General features: G+C 39.8%; 1 protein-coding gene across 6 annotated transcripts in view; it reads right to left on the reverse strand.

Moving 5' to 3' along the window:
* The window catches only part of trpm3 (transient receptor potential cation channel, subfamily M, member 3), a 166,733-nt gene extending 154,276 nt beyond the window's left edge, over positions 1–12,457 (reverse strand). For 2 of the 6 annotated variants that reach the window (XM_088076928.1, XM_042487953.2), the window contains exon 1: positions 11,666–12,455. In XM_088076928.1, coding sequence (XP_087933054.1) covers positions 11,666–11,869 — 204 coding nt within the window. In that variant the 5' untranslated portion in view covers positions 11,870–12,455. Of the gene's footprint in view, positions 1–11,665 lie in introns of all 6 variants that reach the window. The other 4 variants (XM_088076921.1, XM_088076922.1, XM_088076926.1 and 1 more) reach the window with 4 other exon arrangements.
* Between the last annotated feature and the right edge of the window lie 9,461 nt (positions 12,458–21,918).

A 21,918-nucleotide genomic window follows, 5' to 3' on the forward strand; every position in this document is an offset into this window, starting at 1 on the left:
AGAAGACAGGATGGAGTTGTTCAACACAGCACCAGCAACTTGTGAGGACGAACAAAAGAGAAACTGGCCCTGGGATAACATTTCCACCAAGCTTCAGAAGACTGGTAAATTGTCATAACATATAGACATCTTTGGTCATTTCAGAGGTTTCTGATGTCCTGCAGCAGCGGGCAATTATAAGCCAGCTTGTACTTCTGGCAGTATTGACCGGAGCACCTGCCTGGAATCACAGCCACTGACCATGGCGGCAGCAACCACTTCTAAAAACACTTTTGGGGGAACGCTCTTGCAGAGGTTGTCAGGGCGATTACTGTGCGGCGGTGTGAAAGCCCCTTTAGTCTGTCGGAATTTCAGAAACACTCATCCACTCATAATCACAGAGTCTGAATACAGATACACAAACCCAACAACAATCAAGCTGGCATGACGTTTCCGTTGACGTTTGTCATTTTGACAAAACTGAATAGGGGTTATGTCAGGATTGGGCCATAGTGGCTGTCAGTCATCAACCAACGAGCCGTTTAACATTGTGATTTAAAAGCTCCTTCCTCGTTCATTCCAACAGCAGGGCGCAGATTTGTGATGGCACTAATGGCGTTCATTGGGCACATAAAAATGAATGAATTGTAATTTATCGACCACATGAACTGTAGACTGCCGGATGGGCAAAGTGGTATCCTTTTTAGGACAGTTTGTCACCGCCATCATGAAGATTTGCCACAATCAATGATAAATATCTGTTCACCTCTGCTGAGCTGACTGCTGTATTTTATTTTTCTTTATAATCCACTAATAACTTATAAATATTACAGTTTTCATCATAAAGCAGCATTCCGGCACCAGTTGGGTTTTTTGGAGGGCTTTTGTTTGTTGACATAAATATCACCATATATCGTATACCCCGCCGAAATTTAAGAAAGGCATGAAGGTTTGAAAAAAAAAAAAAAAGAATACTGCCCAAGACTAGTAAAAATGATATCTTCTCTAAGTGACAACATCAGACTACAGGATAGGGAATAAAGTACCGTTCTCTCTAAATACTCGACCTTCAACTCCAAAGATGTAGCAGGATCAAGGATGATTGTCATTTTGGGGTTTTTTTTCTTTTACCTTCTATAAGAGGACATGAATCCATACTGTTTGTGTATAAGTGATTTTGGTTCATCTCTTCAGGGGAAAGGAGAAATCAATATTTACTGAGTACAAACTGACTCCTGTAGCTCATTAAACAAACACTTTGTCTGTGGATAAGCAGACTAACTGACGCCCAGGATTTTTGTGCAATGAAGTCAATCAATTTTTTAATAGTAAGATTATGATCCAAACGACATTAACACTACTTGAAAAAACACAGCCTGCTCATTTATTTTAATGAGAGCACTGGATCTGACAAGCTTTTAAACTTAATGGATGCTTAAACAGGACTTCCAAGATCATATTTCATCTCCTCGTGGAATTCTGTACCACGACCTGTAGCCGCCTCGAGCCCTTCAACGTAGCGTTCATGCAGCACTTCTAACATCCTGGAAAGTGGAGTTTTTTTTTCATTTCATAGATGCACACGCCTACAGATTCTTCAGAGTCTGCAGTGCTCTGACAGGGACAAAAAAAGAGCTGTCACCCTGCTGCGCAGTGTCCAATCATGTGCATTGCATCTTGCGAGAGTGAACAGACAGGCCAAAGGAGAGAGTTAGATAGCAGTGTGAAAGTGCCATTTCTGATATTACCACTAGAGTCACCAACGTCACAGATTTCCACATGGTGGATTTAAAGAGCACAACATTTAAAAGAAAGGTGAATGCTGATTGTCAATGGGACTTTCAGTGTATTTTACCACAATGAAAGTAAGAATTCTGCTAGCAGGCCCAGTGAAAATTAAAGCAAGTTTAGCCAAAAATGAAACAAAAAGAAAAAAACGGTCTGTTAGGAAACCAGAGGGTGTTAACAGAACAATACACCGTTTTTCTTTCACATTTTTTTTCTGTAATAATAATAGTGTCAGTAGGATTCAAGCAAAAGCCATCACCAGACCATCTGTGGAGGCCATCCTTCCTCACGCTTGGTTTTACACTATCTTAGCCTAGTCGCCCACATATATCTGTAAACTGGCTGTTGTTTGTCCTCCTGTTTAATAAGGCTAAGATACATAAGTGTGCGCTCAATGAACTCTTAATCCTTAAGTCTTTCACAGTAAAAACCACATGGGGCTCTAGAAGCACTGTCAGCATAGCAGCAAGAATTTGCGAAATAAAGTTGTAAAATATGTTTAGTATGACCCTCATAGTTTTGAATTTTTAGGTAATATGTTGGCATCAGATTATATTTACAGTAATGTAGATAGATAGCATCTGAAAATGCAAATGATAGAAAGGCAAAGGATCATGGCTACGCTGCAAAACATAAACATAAAGCAGCTCTGAAACTCACAAATATGAATCCAGCTATGCAGAAAAAGCCCAGCTACAGGGGAGACAGCTAGCCTCACCTACAGTCATTCAGTAGCATTCAGGCAGCAAAGGCAACCATGTGGGCCTATTTTTCATCCTTAAACCATACTGTCTTTGCAGAAGAACCACACTGTCATATTCTACGTGCTGCCAAAGACACGACCTGGAGAACTCTGTGTGAAAAGGCTGTTGGGAAAGTTGGTACAGTACCACTCTTCAATTTCAACCTTGGAGCAGGCGAGACAGAGCTGGATGGAAATGTATGAAAGCACAGATGCAGCCGAGGCTTCACAGTTGTTTATATTTGGTTTAGCAAGAAAGAGAAAAATAGCGTTTGGAGAAGATACTGGTTTTGAAGCATTCAAAGCTTTCTTTTCTTTTTTAAATTTTTATTTGCGTCTTTTCTCAAATACTGGACATTATTCATGAGATAATGAGGGGGAAAAACCTACTGCAAACTGCAGACAGTATCTTCGGTGGATACTAAGTATAGTCAAGCAATAGCAGTGCATGTCTGTGGTCGCAGTTACTTAAATGTGCATTTCAGAGGACAGAGTAGAAAAATAAGAAAAATAATCCTGAGCAATTGGGCATTTACCCAAAGGTATACAGAGAACACTGAATAATAAATGGAAATTGATTCCTTGCAAGAATAATGAATTCAATAAACAAATCAGTGAAGGAAAGTAGCAGTACTTCTGCTTATTTGAACCATTACTACCCAAATCAGGCTGTGCCACACTTTGTACCACGGGTGCAGGCCACTTTGAGACCAAGTATCATGGCATGTTGATTTATCATGAGATCCTGCCTCTGTATGAGAACATGTTGTAAAGCCCCAATCACACCACGACACGCCTCCAGCAAAACACGTCGCCGGTAAAAGCATACTTTTACTCTGCTATGGCGCCCCTGTCATGCACTACTCTGTTGCGCCACAAATCCCATTTCTCTAGTAGTTTTTAGACGCACGTAAAACAATCTCAACTCTTTAAGGCATGGCGTGGAGATACACAACTTTTGAGCTTGGCCAACCAAGTCAAGCAACAGGCGTGATTTTTTTCATAATCAATTTGATACTGCCAATGTTTAGGACTGTGTCCTTGTTTGTCAGTCAAAGTTTTTTTGTGTCTTTTTCCGTCCACTGTGAACACAACATTGGACTTGAAGCCTCATTTGTTGCATATGCATGTTCATCCTGCTGGCTGGCTCACTTTGACTCTAGCAGACTGGACCGAATCAACAAATGGCTTTTTCCTAAAACAGAAACAAAAAAATGTGAAAATCACTAACAATTCTTGCTGCCTGCACCCACAGGAATAACGCAAGGCAAAAATGAAAATAGCAATTAGCAAAGAAACTAGTTTTCAGTCCTGACAGCAACAGCCCTATTTCTAAACTCTCCGTTATTACAAGAGAGTTGGCAGGTCAACCCCTCTTATGAAGTAAATCAACACAGACTGAGGCTGTGGGTTATTGTTAATATGTATTTCCGTAACAAAAAAGGAATCACCTGGCAAACACAGTGTCTCACTTTACTGTCTGCACAGTCCACAATCACTCCCAAATACCACTGGTCCCCGAAAAAACCTCGCATACAAACAGATCAGTAGACGAGGCAGTCAATATGGAACGACACTACACAATGCAACACCTTAACTGACCAACAACTGAAACACGGTGTAACTTCACCTGTAAATGAATGTTGCTGTTTTTGACACACAAAGCAGTATGAGGTTGGGGAAACCACAGGGAAATGTGCTCTTCACACTACTCTCCCTCTTTACCACTGAATGCATCTCAAAATATTTCATGACACAATAATGTTTGGATGCATCTGAGGTTGTACAGCTGCATGGCAGCTGTTTTTTGATATTCGTTTTGCCACTGCATGTGAGAAGAAGCAACTGGAGCTAAATCATTTGTTTGAGCATTGTAATAAACTTTATTCTAATTTTGAAAATAACTCCCTGTCATGATCAAATTGTCAATTTGAAATTACAAATTTGAGCTTTGCAATGTGAGGGATAATTTCCAGGCATCCAACATGCCTCTGAACCTTTCTGGTTTTTCAGGAATGAAATGTGTTGAAAAGTTGTTTTCGGCTGATTGTGCTACCAAGGCAGCAAAAGCACAAATGCCTGATTACCTGCTATAACTCACAGAAAACACATTTGAATGTGTGAGCCGCTGATAGTTCTTCTAAAAGCATCCCTTTTAAAGACAACACAAATTGCTGAACCATGCACCGTTTCCATAGGAACTGTTGCAACTCTTTGCTTCTCTCCGGCCTCTGCTTCATGAAGCAATATCACACTTGGGTTCATTGTAATGACAATCTGATACAAGCATTCACACATTTTAGGTTTCATCTCTCTAGGGTACAGGAGTTTCAAAAAGAACAAATTGAATTTTCAATTAAAAAAACCTAAAACAAACCGACCCATTTTCTTGCAATGAAGCAGTGACAAATCAGTGGTACCTAGTGGCCTTATTAGATCATTATGCATATATGTATTGTGCATGAAGAGAGATCAGAGATCAGACAGAGAGCTGGTTATGTCTGTACTCTAATTATAATATATAATAATTTGGTTAGATAACGTTTTAGAGACATGCATAATAGCATAAGAGCATTAACAAAGTGTCCTTCTATGTAAGAATCATTAAACGTGCAATAATGGTTACAAGTGAGCCCTTTCACATTGTCACTTGGTTTTCAAATTATCATTTGAAACATTCTACTGATTATAGCTGCTTCAACAAACATGCAACTCGCTGTTGGACATTTAGTGACTGATGCAAAGACGACATGTCAAATAGGCACATTTAAGTGGCTAAACGGATTCATGAATTCATTTCAGGAGCAATATTGTTCAGTCACCCAGAGCAACATTATTAGATACAGAACAGTCCTTCAGATGGATTATTTCAATGTTTTTGATACCAACACCGTCATATTCTCATGTGATACTGGGGCACAGGCACATCCTCCCTTTACTGGAGCTTTTAGCTTGCTTACTAGGAGTGAGGGAAAATCGATTCACATTAGAATCTCGATTCTCGTTTTTAACGATTCAGAATCGATTCAAAAATCCTAAACATCGATAAAAGATTATATTTACTAAATATAGTCTATTCTTAACCCTCTAAAAAAGTGTATCATTTAGAAAAGTCTTAGTAATTTTGAGACCGTTTGTCGGATCGTCTTACTTGTCTCTGCAGTGAAAGCTGTGCCGGTCAGAGGGATGAGTCCGACGCATCGTAGCTCTTTCAGAAGCCTCAGTATGCAGCCTGGGAGTCCCGCTGTTTTTACGGGACCCTTTTTCAATAAATCCGTAACAATGGATCCGATCTTGGGTGTCGTACGTCCATATTTTATCTATATTTCGATGATAAACATACATTAGCGTCTATGCTAAACGCCATATTGGTTTCCCATGATTCCTTTGGAGAGAGGTCAGAGGTTGTTTTAATGTTGTCCACCAATCGGAAGACGAGCCGACGCTTCGTATCCGCTTACGTATGCCATACGTCATCTGGTTCAAACTGCACTGTGATTGGTCTAATCCACCTGTATCTATCGCTCTGTGTTATTGGTAGCGCCTCATGCGTTAGTATAAACTCTGGTAGCCCCTAATAATAATAAATTATATTTAATAATAATAATAATAATAATAATAATAATAACAAGGGTAAATCAGGAGACAGTCTAACAAGCAGCAGGGCCTCATATGGATGTAAACTCTGTGTTGACTGCAGGCAGAGCAGGCAGGAGAGTCAGGGCCCTCTCTGAAGTGTCAGGAGTGTGATGTGGCCCTCTGCATCATCACAGATAGGAGCTGCTTTGCAGAATGGCACAGGTAATGGGATACACAAAACAACTGCAAAAAAAAAATGGTGGGACTTTTTTTTTAAGTGTGTCAATTTTTTGAAATATAATAATTACAATGTTTATTTTTTCACTTTCTGATTCCCAACACTTCTACAACAAAAAGGCTTGTACATAATAAAACCTCCATAATTTTATACACACTTTGCTTTCATAACATAACATGCCACTGGCAAAACAGACTGGAGTAGATCCTGTAATTACACCTCCTATATTTTGAATCAGAAATCAATTCTGAATCGAATTGTGACCCCAAGATTCGAAATCAAATCAAATCGTGAGATACTGAAAGATTCTTTGACAGATCAGCATTTTGCCATTTTATGGCTGTTTCACTTTTGATTGATGGCACATGTGTACAAGTTGTTGTGTAAATGATTATGCAGTTTGGTTCAAGTTTTAATTGGTTATTTCTTCTTCTCAATGTGAGAGACAACTCACAGTGACAAACACATAGTGAGCAACAATGAGCCTAATCAGAGCGACTAAAGACCAATGAGGAAAGTCATGCTCTGAACCCAGTGGTGATCCCAGTTGGCAAAATGTCTGTTTTCAAGACCACTGTAGTCCCACTGTGACACAAGATGAGACTCATTACAGCCAAAAGCATCAGAGCGATTGTTGCAGCTATAAGGCTTTGACACCACCATCCTATCTCAAATTGCCATATTCTCCCAGGGAGAGTCCACATGACATACTGCTGAACACACTGAAAGAAATGCATGCACAGACACACACACACACACACACACACACACACAGTGAAGCAGAAAAACTAGCGCATTAAATACGCAATTTTAACCTAAAAAAAAAACATTTTGTCTTGCTGTAAAAGGGACAGGGGATTTCTCTCGCTACTCGAGCTATACTGAACAGAAGGCCTCCGTGATCCACAGATGGCTTCATGAACTGCAGGGCATTCATGAGACAATGAAGACAGAAGCATGACACAAACTGAAACACACGCTTTACCACACATTTGATTTCCACTGACTCAACAGGCTCACAAACTGAAAAGAAGCAGCGTACACTAGGTGGAAATACCACACAGGTGCGTAAAGATCTACTAAACCTGTAAATTCAGATAAATGGTGACACTGATTCAAAATCACAGATAAGCACTTGATGTGATATTTATCAAAACCTGTCGAAAATATTTAGTCACAACTTTTTCTTCTACATCACCACACCTCCTCCAGCTTCACACAGTACTTCTTTTGAGCCATGCATAACAAGAAAACACCTCAAACTCCAATGCAAACAATGTACCAGCCAGACTAGTGTTCAGCTAAATAGTTGCTGTGTGCAAAACATATCATGCAAACATATGCTTCTGGCACTGCAGTAACAGTATTTGAAGGAAATTTAAAAGAATTTTCTCAAGGTGATCCTGAGGTATCGCGTCAAATTCAGGGTCGATGTGATTTTTGACCACTAAAATCTAATCAGCTCATCCTTGAGTCCACTCGAACATTTGTACCAAATTTGAGGAACATCCCTCAAGGTGTTCTTGAGATATAGCGCTCACAAGAATAAGACTGATAAGGTCACAGTAACCTTGACCTTTGACCATCAACATCTAATGGGCTCATCGTTGAGTCTAAATGAATGTTTACGCAAAATTTGAAGAGATTTCCTTGAGGCATTGTTGAGATATCAGTTTCAAAAGAATGCGCTGGATGGACGGGCAGACCGATGACCCAAAAACATAATGCCTTCAGTCTCGGCTATCGCAGGTAAAGAGGCATAAAAATAATGTGAATCACTGGATACAACTTCCAATATCTGATTTTATTATTTGTTTGTCTGCAGATGACGAAATGCAAATAGATGTGAGAGATGAATAGATTTACTTCCCTACAGTAAAACCCAGACAAACATATATCCACAGTGTTGAAGTCTCTTAAAGCTGCTCTCTTTCATTTTCCCTATCTGTCCCTATCTGTCCCTATCTGTCCCTATCTGTCCCTATCTGTCCTGGCCTCTGATCCCTCTCGTCTTTCACTCTCTCAGCACTATAACTGAGTATTGGATTCTCAAAGGGCCTGTGGAGTAATTCTCTTACTCACTTTCTCTCCCAATTTCTATCCTTCACTCTCTGACACACTCATTCAGTTAGTCACACACAGGATCACTTACTCACTCAGTAACATGCACACACACAAACGCACACACACAACTGGCCATTACAACTGACTAATGATTCAAAGTGTCCAATGAGTTGAGACAAGCAGAGGTGTTGTGGCAGTATCACTCACTGTTGTGGTTCATATCTAAGCAACATAAATCCCAGAGGATCAAGCTTAAACACACAAACACACACACACACACACACACACACACACACACATACACAGCGCAGAAGACAGACAAGAGCACACACAAACTTTTTCTATGCTGATTCACTTTTCAAAAATCTTCTTCTTTACGTTTACATAGTCCCTCTTTACATCTGTGATCAAACTGTCTGACAGCCCACTACCTCACTGTAGTAATGCCTTAAAAAAACACTTCCTCTAATATTTTCACAACAGAACATGTGTGCAATACAAACCAGCCCTGGTTACTGGGGCACAACTGAAAAGCCAGAAATGGATCTGGTATCTTCAACCGTGCATATCTCTGTCTCCCACACATCTCCCAGCTCAGATATCTCTGCCAAATATCACCCCACAGATCGGCTGAGTATGATGGTCCATGAGCACCAGCTAGCAGCCAGCTTTTAGTTATTCTGACCTTGATTCATAAACATCAGTGAAGTTCTACATTTCAAAAATAGAGTGGATGGTACCCCGGATCCCTCTGGAATTTTTTTTTCCCCCACTAGCGTGAAAGATGTTGCCAAAAGACATAAAGTAACCACTGATTTTAAAAAACTACAAGCATCTGCAACACCTTGAAGCAGGTGCGGGAGATAAAAAAAAATATGAAATAACAAAAGAAGAGGGCAACAAATATGAAGACAAAGTCTGATTTCCAAAAAGTCAGTGGTTTCTCTTTCACATTCTCACAATTTTTCCCACTGCAACAATCTTAAAACTTAATTTACCAACAAACAAACTTAATTTACAAACTTAGTTTAACTTAATACTAACAGTTGTATGGGGTATTCAGGTGTATCATTCACAATTTTGGCAGACGGATGTTTCTCTTCCAGTCTTTCAAGGTGTCCTTGAACTACTACAATACTACAGTACTACTACATGAGACTCTGCATCATGCACAATAGCTTGACGGGAGAAATCTGCCAAAGTCACTGACAGCCTTTAAGCTATCGGCTGTTCTATTACGCTGATGTAAAATTTGTGTTATTTAATTAATGTTTATAATAATCCCCAAGAATCTTACATTTCTTGATATTAGCAACAGCTTTGTCGAGTCTTCATTGATCATCATCATCATTCCACCTTTTAATAAATACTGCATCTATAAAGATGTTAATATCTAAGCCACTTATACATTGCTCATAATGCATTGGATTATAAAGTCATAAAACAGATAGCTGCCTTTTTTAAAGACAACTAATTTGCACACATCTCTCTACAGGATTGTCTCGTCTTTGGTTTATACACCAGGTAGTTATCTGAAAGGTTGAATCACTATTGCATGCTACAGTTTTTGTCTTTTTTCCCACTGGATATGGGGTGTTGAGGGTTTTTGACAGACTGGCCATTTGGTCAATTTACTCATTATCTACAGAGAGCACAGACACCATAATTGCCACAGTCTTTGACATAAAATGTGTTTGGATAATGTGTTTGGATGCTCCAGTAGGTGACTAGCATTGATTACCTAGCATTATCTCAAAAGTTTCGAACAAGTAGCAGCTTATGTAGTCAAGTTTAATTTATATTTTTTGTATTCAGTTGTGTCGTGAAAAATATCAATACATAGCGATACTGAGTATCTGAAACTGTTTCAATACTCATTTTACCAGTACCAGCAGTCATTCTGTCGGTAACGGTATAACAGCGGTATAGTAATTCTGCTGTTCTCTGCTACTAACCAAGACAGAAGAAAAGTTGTCATGGTATCAACCAAATCACGATGTTTGTTTACAATAACGTTTGGGTAGAAAACCCCCACATCACTGACATTAAATGAAGCAGTGCTGAGCAAATGCAGCCTCACTTGGTTAGATTTAAGCCACCTAAAAAAGGCCAATGTAAAAAAATTAAATACAATAATTAATTAAATATACTAAATTTAGAACATTTAATACCACTTTGCCTTGTCGAAAAAATGGCCCTCTCTGACAGAAAACTTAAGATGTTATCTCAAAGCCTCAAGACTCTATTGACAAAAACAGAAATATTACTTTGCTGAACAAAGGAGTTGCTGGTCTAAGGCTGCCTTCACTGGTAAGGTTAAAAAGATATTACAAATATACAGTAGTGTACATCTAACTGATATTTGTTTTTTTTAGGTGGGTCAATTTAGATGGCTAAAGTACGTTATGCTGCAGCCCTGCCCACAGCAGTAAACAGCTTAACATTAGCCTCTGTGCTGGTTAATTAACTTTATCAACGATGCTAGTGAAGCAACACAATGCATAGAAAAGCACAGTGGAAATGTCAGACACGTCAGACCACCATGTTTAACCGTAAATCTGTCAGAAATGAACAGGTTTTTCTGATTTTACATATCTCGACAATTCAAATCAACTGCGAGCTGTCTACCCCGGAAGTGATCATTGTTGTTAGTGGGACTTCAAGTTGATTCAGTATTTGGCCTTTGTATATTTATCCTGTAATAAAAACTTTAAATTGTATGCCCTTAATGTCATTTTTTCCCGTTGTATAGAAAGTGGGGTAGATATTTTTCGAGGTATGAGAGGAACAACAAAGTTAAAAATGTCAGTACTGTGACAACACTAGTATATAGTATGTAGTGTATACATAGTATGTATACAACAAACCCAGAAATAAGTACAATGTTTTTTTTCTGTCCGCAGTACCTCGTTTCCAAGGTAACAGGGGATGGAAGACTGTGTAAAGCTAAAAACAACTGCAATGAAGCAAAAACCGTCTGACTTTGGGTGAATGCAACATGCCTCGTCACTATTAGCAGGCGGCACCACAGCGTGAATAATCCATTGAGGATTTTAAACACTTTTACTGAACTGGTAAGTTAACCAACAAGTTAGACTTCCAAATTTCTCTACCCCATTAACTTCCTAACCCCTCACTGCTGCTGAACTCGCTCCCAGGCAGGGTGCTATCTCGACAGCAGCCTTTCCTGTCCTATTTCCCGCCAGCACCCGGGTCATTGATTAATCTTTGGGGGAACATGTAGAGGGGGCCTGTGTATCCTCGAAACATCTTACCGGTGGCTGCTGGGAGTTGAGCACCCCCCTCTTGGTGGACCCCCCTCTGGAGCTCAGCCTCTTCCACGACTCTGAGAAGCGCCCCCTGGTGGTGGGACGCCCCGGCCCAGATGTCCCGGACGCAACAGATGAATCATCCCGGGTGGAGAAGGGACGCTCCCTGCGCACCTCCCTCCGCTCAGCCCACTTCTTCTTGGAAGCCATTTGTGTTTAAAAAAAGTAAAAGTGGTCAAAAAGATGTGGGAAGCGAGGCGCCCACACTGAGTCAAGGAGGTTGTTCTTTGATCAAACTGGTGCCACAGGTGGCATCTTCACTTCACTCTCAACTCTGCTGCCTCCTGAACAAGCCTGAGTCACTGAGTCTGTGTCTTTCTTCTTTCTTTATGCCTTCCCTCTTACTTTAAATGTTGCAAGAGAAATCTCCAACTCCTTTCTCCCCTCTTCTAGTTTTTCCCTCTTCTGGTCTTTTGATGAAAAAAAGTAGGACAAAAGATCTCCACCTGCTCGGCTGCACTCCTGTGCTCTTCTTTTTTTCCCTGCAGGCTCCCTCTGGGAGGGATGAGAGTCAGGGAGGAGAGGTGGCGAAACAGAAGGTGCTGTCTGCACCCTGTTGCATGTGCTGTTACTGTGGCTCGGCCGTTGATGCTGTTCTCCCTCCTCACAGAGACAGAGAGAGAGAGAGAGAGAAACCGGCGAACAAGGCAAGGGAAAGAGAGAGGGAGGGAGGGGGTTGGAGGGTACAATATTCAGATCCGGGTGAAAGGGGCTTCAAAACAGAGACGAAATAATAACAAGGAGCTCCCAGAGTGGGCAGAGAAAGAGCAGGAAAAAAGAGCAAATGACAGCAAGACAGGTGGAGAAAGGAAAAAAGAAAAAAAGCTCCCCGACAAGGAAAACGAGGAGAAAAGAAGAAGTCTCTGGAGTGCAGGGCTCGAGTTGAGAATAGAGCAGAGCTGCTTTAAGCTGACTGAGAGACACAGAGACAGACACCCTGTTCAGTAAGTCACTCTCTCACTGCGCTCTGAATACCACAGCCACTAAACCTCCATCTCCTCCCTCTCCTCTTCCTCGAGCCTTCATTCACAATCTCACTCCTGTTTTCAGGGCAGGGTGCCTGTCTTAACGGTTCTTCTTCTTTCTCCTCTTCCTCTTTGATGTACATGGTTCACAATCCATGAGTTAAGCCACCTGAGCCTTTGGAGACTAAAAGAAAGATACCAAATAAAACCTGCAGTTGTGATCTCCTCTACTTTTTCAATTTCCTGCAGCATTACTGGTTGTCTTCTCCTCTCGCTCTCAAACTCCTCACTCAAAGTCTTCAGTGGTGTTTAAGGTGATGCCATGCTGTGGAGTTGTGGAGTCAACAAAGGTGAAAATTTGAGTTATCTCTTCAAGCGTCGTGAGACCAAAAATGCTTGTTATTCTATGAGAACCTAAAATGTTTCTCGCTCTTTTTTGGCCAAAGAAAATGAGAAAAATATTCTGGGACAAAAAAACAAGATGAGAGACACCAAGGGAGAGAGAGCAAGTGAGATAGCGGGACAGATACAGGGAGACAGAGTAAGGAGAGGTGACAGTGTCTGAACACCAGGGACATTGCCATCGGCGCTCCCAGCAACCACTTACCACCTGGGAGAAGCTCCAGTGTGTATGCGAGCGTGTGTGTGTGTGTGAGAGAGAGAGAGAGAGAGAGAAGAAAGAGAGGGAGAGATTGTATTACTGAGCGAGTGAGAGACGGGGAAAGTGAAAAAGCAAGACAGATATTCCCTGAAGGACAATGTGAGAGCCGGAGAAGGTGGGGGAAAGGGAGAAAGTGGGAGTAAAAACACATAATCACGAGTTTGATCAAACATAGAATGACCCCATGGGGACTCCGCAGAGAGAGAGCCCTCACTACTGCATCGAATCACTGATGCAATGATTAACCTTTGGCCAGTGAACAAGGACTTCATCATTTACGCTGAGTGGAAGTTATAAAATAGTTTTAAGTGTGAAAATGTTTAAGTAAATGAATAAGTAATGCTGAATAATGATACTAGTCTTGATCAGCCAGTAAGGGTTTACAACTGTGCACAACATAAAATAGACTTTTGGACACCATCAGTTACTTCAGTCATTGTAAAGTGAATATCTTTGGGTTTTGAATTGTTGGTTAAATAATGCAAGACAACTGAATTATCTTGGGTTCTGGGAAGTTATGGCTGCATTGTTTTGCTATTTTAAAACATTTATGAGGCAAAAAAATGAATGAACTGAGCAAAATGATCAAGTTAATAATCATCCACAGCCCAGTGGACGCTGTAAATTATAATGTGTGGAACATGTACTGCAGTGTAGATGGTGTATCCTATGTACAAGTTTAGCCTACATTAAATGCAATTTTGTGGATTAAAATACAAATGCTAATCTGCATTTCCTTTTGAAACAGCTCAGCTCATCTGATAATAAACAGCAAAAGAAAATGTTTCTTCAGTAATTAATACTGTTCTTCATGTGTTTTATGTTTTGGTTCCTTTTCATATACTAAGTAAATTGTCAACATTATACTTTGCGCTAAGATAAAATTTAACAGACAAATGGTAGTTTACAATCGCTCCTCTGGCAATAGCCTGCAGTACAAATTATTCACTTTAATATGCTAAATTGTGTTTAATTAAGCTATATGCAACTATACTCGTCATGCTGGATGTGTTTTGTTGGACTGCAACACCCAGTGTGGATGAAGGCTTGGTTAGTTGATGGACATTTTTTTTTGGGCATCTCGGTGACAGATGTTAGTACAGTCATCAACATAGCTAGCTAACATGCTAATGATTTCCAACAAAATAACTTTACTGCCCAAAGAAAAAATTAACCATAATGAATAACGCTGCATGGCTTAGCAGAACTACAATTTATGCAAGTAAGTTAGGCTACTATATTGTTTACTAAATATCTTACCTGAAACAGTAAAGAAGAGCATGCAGACCAAACAGGCCTGCAGGAGGTCAACTGCTTTATGCCTGCGGTGTCTTTTTACTACCACTAGGAGGCGCTACATCTTCCTTAGCCCAAATATGATTTACCCTGAGCTGAAACTGAGATGCATTTATAATTTCTGGCCACACGGGGTCAACTGAATTAATGTAAACAACATATTGATTTAGTAGGAAAAGAGGAGGTGAAAGTGATAACATAAAAGATGGCTCAGTTCCATTAAGCTTGCAAGTAAGCTATCCCAGTGAACCAGCATGCTCAGTATAGGATTCAGCTGTCATTAATGTTATTAAAAACACCTTTCCAACTTTTTAAAAGTTTATGTAAAAATGTGTTTATCAAATCTGAAAATATGACTATGAAAATTACAGATATCACACACAATACTGTACATTAACTTACAGTCAAAGATGTGGAAAATAACACTGATATTTTGACTCTTTAAAAGATTTTATCAAAAAAAGCAAGACAAAAAGATAGATGTTATCCCAAACCACACAATCTCATGAACACAGACAATCAAATGTTTTGTTAAAGTCCAATTCACAGTATATTAGTTACAACTTATGGGGAAAGTGGGAACATGGGCCAAAAAGGTTGAGAGACCTTGTGACAGAAAGTGAAAAAGAACAGAAACTCTGACAGTCAGAGGGGGAAATAAGAGTTTTAAGGAGCTTTTAGAAAATTTGACGTTGTGCGTTTAAAGTTGGACTAGTCGGTGTGTGCTCGCTGACATGTGCCTTCCTCCTGTCCCCCCCAGTACCACCCCCTTTCTTTAACATCAAAGATCTACCCACACAGGGCTATGTGGTTGCCATGGTTACTAAAGTGAAAACTTTGGGGTTTGCATCATCACAGCTTCATTATAATCCTCCCATGTATCGCCACATGCGCTCATGTACAATTTCACACCACTACACCCATTAACACAGCAGCAGCATACACACAACCAATCAGCCATGAAAATATGAATGTTTTTTGTCTCTTACACACGCACACACAAACACTAATATGCAACCATCTTACAGGATCACACACTGATCTCCTGAATTTCCAGAACATTGTCTCAAATGCAGGGTGAAAATAATTAAATAATAAATAATATGAATGATAAAGCTGTATACTGAGTCTGTAGTAAAAAAAAAGGACATCTTGTTCAGTTTCAGCTTCTGTGAGGCTGACCTGTAAATGGCCCAACACCAAATAAATAAATGCAATTACAACACCTACAGTTGCTTGCCTGCTCAAAATCTTCTCGTTAATTTCAGTTCATTCCATTAAACTCCTTAAGGTCCCTGAGTAACTTTTTTTTTGGATGGGCTTTTTAATTGGCCGTCTGATTAGTGGCATGCTTTTTCTGGGGTTGTGGAGTGTCAAGCTCCGACTCTAACAAGTCACAGAAAAAAAAGAAAGAAAAGAGCAAGGCATGCCCTTGCAAAAGCAGATGGCATTAGCCAAAGAAATAACAAAATACTTGAGATAATTGCTCAGTTAGTTTGTAATCCACAGAACAAAAAAGTCATTGTCAGACTGTCTTAAAAAGAAATTACTTTTTCAGTTTGTTAAAGATCAAAGGGCATCTTTTCCCGAAAGCCGCGAAAGAAATGAAGAAACGCTTTGATTTTTAACCATGAAGAGCTGAATATCACCTCAGCTGAGAAAATTAGAAGGAATTCTGTGTTGTCATTCTCCAATAATGTGGAAATACACAAACAGGTCTTATGAAACAAATTATTCATCTCACAATTTTACCCAACTTTCATATATTCAGAGCTTAGGTTCTTTTTCCAGTCAGAACTTTTAAATCATTGCTCATGAAATCTTCTGTATTTGTCACCACCAAAAAACCTCTCTGAGAGTCAGAAAGTGCCCAGCTTTGACTGAACATGAACATCAGAATGAAACATCTTCACGCTCTAAAGTGCAGTCAAAACTGTGAGCCACAAGTAAAATATAGTAAATTATTTAATGTTTTCAGACTAAAAGCCTGATTGGCCCTCTTCAAAGCCTATATGTCCCATATGTTCCCATCTAATTGATGTCAATGCACTTGTACTTAAAATTAAAGAGTAAACAAATTCTGCTAATTAATTACATAATTAAATATCGTTCTGAAGTCAATTAGCAGGAGTAAAAGCAACTGTTGCAGATGAGCTTCTACAATAATTTCTGATCGTAATCAGATATATTGTGTATGGAAATACATAAATGCGAATCTAAATATAGTCAATATAAGTAATTATGAACTCTAAAATTAGCAAATGTTATTTTTTGCTGATTCATTGTTTATTATGTTAAAGATCCTGGAGGAACAAGAGGTGCATGTCCTACCTTCAGCTCTGTGCACAGCGGAGTCAGAACTCTTCTTGTGTGAGATTTCCTCGTCATTTTCCTCTGAAAGACAAAATAAGAGGGAGAAGAAAGTAAGAAAATATCTGCTGTATTTCCCAATCATGTAAATGGGCTCCAAAGTCTAATCATAAAATGTGTAAGTTAATTACTTTTTAAAGTGTCTTGCACTGTCATAACATAAAAATGTATTATAATGTTTGAATTTCTACATTTTTCTTTTTATGCCTGCAGTCATTGTCCTTGTTATGTACTTCTTGCACAAAGTAAGTGTTGATTCCACAGCCTTCATACTGTCAGCATGATGCAATGCGCTGAAAACATGCACACTGAATATGGCTGCAAGAGACTAGTCCAGGTAGTTTATTTTCACTGAGCACAAACATTTCTTTCATCATTTATCTTTCTTTACTTCACTTCATCTGGGTGATATAAAGTTAATTACTGCAAACAAATTTTTCAAGGCTAAATTAAAGGTCAGTTTTGTTACCAGCAGGATTCTAATGATTTAACAACTTTGCATCCTGAACTTTGCCCCAGTGCTTTTTTCTCAAACTACATTAGATATGAGGATTAGCTCTCAGGACGTTTTAGGTCCAGGGGTTATAAAAGTATTTCAGACTCAGTTAATTTAAAGTATTACCAAGAATTACTGAATTAAAGAAATATTTCACTGTTCGAAAGATGGTCTTTCTATAAAACTGGGCTGTATATGCAGTAGAGGTAGGAATCATCAGAGGCTCCATGAAATGATATTATCATGATAATTTAATCATTATACATAATTTTTATGAGTTTTTATGATGTTTTGTGATACGCGGAGTATTGTGATAATATATATTACAATACACTGCCCTTTTCAACAGTCATTTATGTCCTTGAATAAAAACTTGATCAACATCTGTATTATCTAATGAGATAAAGTTTTAAAGATAAAGCCTCAATCTTGTTTATTACAGCAAAATGAATCAGCTGGACTGAAAAAGGAATTGGTTTTATTAATTTAACAAAAGTTTAATTTGTATAAGAAATAAAAAATATATAAATAATGCCACACAAAATATTGCCATACCCCGCTGTATCAATTTTCCCCCCACCTCTCTGATGCAGTACAAAAATGCATATTGGAAATATGTGAAAAATACTTTTGAAATTGGTGGTACATGACCAGAGAAAAACAGAGAAAAGAGGCTGTGGCATCTGCTTTTGCACAAGAGATACACAACCTACAACTACCAGAATGCACTGCAAAACACCAGACAAATAAATGCCTCTGCTGGTGGGGGACATAATGCAAGCTTGGCTGTTTTTCCACAGTAATCAATATGGCGTCCGGCTGGTAACAAAGGATCATGAAATTACAGCTGAACAGTGCCTTAAAATATTTTTTTGAAAACATTTTCTGTGAGAAAAGGGCAACACAATAACAGAGTCTTGGTTTGTATTTTATTAGCGTTGCTTAGTGCTACTGTTTGATCAGAGTTTGGTCTGTAAAAAAGGGAGAGGCGGGTGGGTCTCTCTCTCGATCCACTTCTATACTCTTTGTGCAAAAGCCCCAAAACCAGAAGACGAGCAGAGAGATCTGGGCGCTGATAAGACGGAGGGAAGTTCACCAGAGTTCATTTACACAAACTACCCGGACTGCAAAGCATCCCTTTAATGTTTCCAATCACTAAAAAAGATACCATAAGAAGGCAAACTGCAAACTGCTGAATTTAAATGTTAAATAGGCTATAAAGATTTTGTAAAGAAAATATATATTAAGAAAACATTTCACAGTTTTGAATAAAAAAAGAGAAGAGAGGAGGGTCTGGCTTTACCCTCTCCCTAAGTTATTTAGCTTTTTTTTCTAATCTAATTTCACAGTTCATTTTGATGGTGCTGATGATGATTCCTGCTGCTATATGTTTCTTTTCTTATCCTCAAACTGACCACACTGATCCATCAAGGAGCTCCATACCAAGTAGTCTTTGGCATTAATGGCAGGAGGCAGGTGTGACAGACTCCAGCACCGTCTCAGCTCTCACCCGTCTCTCCCTTCACAAGATCTAACCATCAGCTTCTCCAGCTTCATTACAGCCACCTAGACTTAAGCAATTTGAGCTCCTCTGACTTCACTTTCTCCACCTACTCAACATTTTCTCCCTTCTGCAGTGGTCCCAGCTCCATCCATTCCTTCATACTTTTTTAATGTATTCAGTGGTGAGTGCCGTACTCAGAGTCTGGCGTATAGCCACCTCGCTTAAATGAGCAAATCAATGTAGGAAATTTGTGTAATGAATTCTGGATCATCTTGTCCTCAAACATGGAATGGTCTGGTAAGTGGCTCATCCAAGTCTTTCCTCCAACTCTGCATTTATCTTTCCATAATCAGACATCACCGTTTTCTTTTTTTTTTCAATTTACTGTACATTTATGCAAAAAGAAACGACATCTCTCACCCCCTCTCATCCTCTCTATACCTTTTTCCTCCCTTGAAACCAAACCAGCTGGATCATGTGATGAAAATAATTAACAAAATTGCATGTTTTTAATTTATATACCTGCAGAATCTGTTGAAATTAAGAAGGTTTCTTCCAAAAGCGACTTCCAGGGCTGCAGTGTTTACCCCACTGATAATTAGCCCCTGTCTCCTCTCATATCCTAACACTAATTACTGCTTCCTCTCTCTGTGCGACAGAAAGGTTGGGGATGCATTTTTAAGCAGGCTGATGCCATCAATAATTCACGCCCCGCATCCACAGACAATATGTGTGTTTCTGTATGCCCGAATTGGTGAATTTCTCTCAAGTAGGCTCACACCAGGTACATATTTATAATATATTACTGGCCCAAAGAGACAGAAATCTACAAAATCAACACAGGGTGAGTTATCATTTGTGATCAGACCAAAAACTGCAAACATCGGTCCATGATAAGATTAGAACCATATTCATTCGTCTATTGTTTCAACCTCTCTGCAGCTGTCTGGGTAAAATTCAACTAGCTGACAAGCTGTAATAGATGAGCCAAAAGCTAATGCAGCCTCCTGTGGAGAGGTGTCACTAAAACTGTCCATCGTGCCACTGAAACTCCTACACATCTCACAGGCTGTTTGACGACAGTCTAAATGGCAGCCAGCAAACCCATGATATTCTCAATATGCTCACACAATGATGCATCGGTAGTTTATGAGCGTGTGTGTGTGTGTGTGTGTGTGTGTGTACATGGGGGTTTGAATGACTCAGTCAGGCTGGCTTTCCATCTGAGCCACACGCACTAATGAGGGACAGCTCATCAGTGTCTGAACGACAGCCACAGACCGGCTCGGAGACAAGTCACTGATCACTGAATCATGGAGAAGAGACCTGAGTGTCTCAAGCATGAAATACATAAACACAAATACACAGATTCTATCAGTAATGACTGTTCTGCGCTGAAGGAGAACAGCCCAGGTCATGACTGTATCTTCCCTCCCTCCGCATCCTGGAGATAAAAACTCTCAGACGTTATAAAACTATGCTTGGCTCTCGGCTATGTGTAGCAGGAGATGCTGTTGTTTTGAAAAAGGTGTGATGGAGAAAACTTACACACAGTCCAAAGAAAAGTTAAACTCAAAGATGTGAAAAAAGACGAAAGAAAAACAATGATTTCTCTGTTTAGGGGGCAGAGAATCCCTTCAAGGCTTGTCCTGGAGAAATGTGCTAAATCCATGTTTTATCAGACTAACAGGGATCAGGCTATTGTGGATGATTTATACATAGAGAGCATATGGTTGCTTCAGTGTCCAACGGCCAACAGATGGAGGAGCAAAGCAATAAAGAGAGGGAATATGGGGAGACGACTATCATTTATTCAGCACCCCCAGCAGTCGACCACTTCTCCGCATTGATCTGTTACTACAGCTTACATAATGCATTTTTTATCATCACCCAATAAAAATTCAACACATGAACAGTGATCCCAAAAGTAACACTGCCAAATCGCTGTGTCCTCGTTTCCACTACTTTTTCCCCCTCCAACTTTAATTTCATCAAACTTTCTGTGTGGGGGAAAAATCATTATCATTGGCTAAATTGTTCTATTTTTTATACACTTAGCCCAAGCTTCATCTCCAGGAGAGCAATCAATTCAAAATGGCCGATGTCTTACCACTCTGAAGGTCTTTGAGGCTCCTTTTGGAATCGCTGTCCTTCTCCTCCTCACTTCACTGAAACTTCTGAATCCTCCCCTGGGCAAAAGTCCTTGTTTTCTTTAAAAACTTCGAACAGAAAGGTGTAAAGCTGAGTACTTTCACAACCAGATGAGGAAAGAGAGAACAAAGCCAGATGATTGGAAGAAGAGAGAAATGGTGGCTGAGAGAGAAGATGGCTGGTTCCAGGAGTCAGAAGCCACAGGTGGGCAAGACGTCCCTCTGCTAGTGGAGGCGTGCTGGAGGACAGGGCATGACGCAGCCTGTGTTCGTGTCTGACTCTGTGTGTGTGTGTGTGTGTGTGTGTGTGTGACACTGTCAATCTCTATCAGAACACATCTGTAGGTCCAGGAGAAACTCGGGGCAGAGGACGAAGATCAAGATCTTCCACAGTCATCTTCTGACAGCCTCAAAATCAAAACCAGCTAACTCCTTCAGTTATTATCATCACAGGTATTGAATTAGTCCAAAACTCATGCTCATTTGTTTAAGTGCTTGTTACGGCGAGCTTTGTCCGTGTTTAAACCTTAAAAGGCAAAAAGGGAAAGATGAAGAGAGGATTTCTTCTTGTGTTGAACCTCTATGTGAAACATAGGTCATCCATGAAGATTAAATAATTGTCCATGGTGATGAAGATGAAGCTTCACTTTTCCTTAAATGACGTGGCAGGTCGCCTCTGCCCTCCCTCATTGGCTGATGCGTCTGTGCCTTGTTCCTGTAATAAGCGGGCGAGGCCTTGTGTTTCAGCAGCGCGGAG

The sequence above is a fragment of the Plectropomus leopardus genome, chromosome 4, assembly GCF_026936395.1.
Source record: "Plectropomus leopardus strain MGB_pleo_1.0 chromosome 4, ASM2693639v1, whole genome shotgun sequence".
In the NCBI taxonomy this organism is placed as follows: domain Eukaryota; kingdom Metazoa; phylum Chordata; class Actinopteri; order Perciformes; family Serranidae; genus Plectropomus; species Plectropomus leopardus.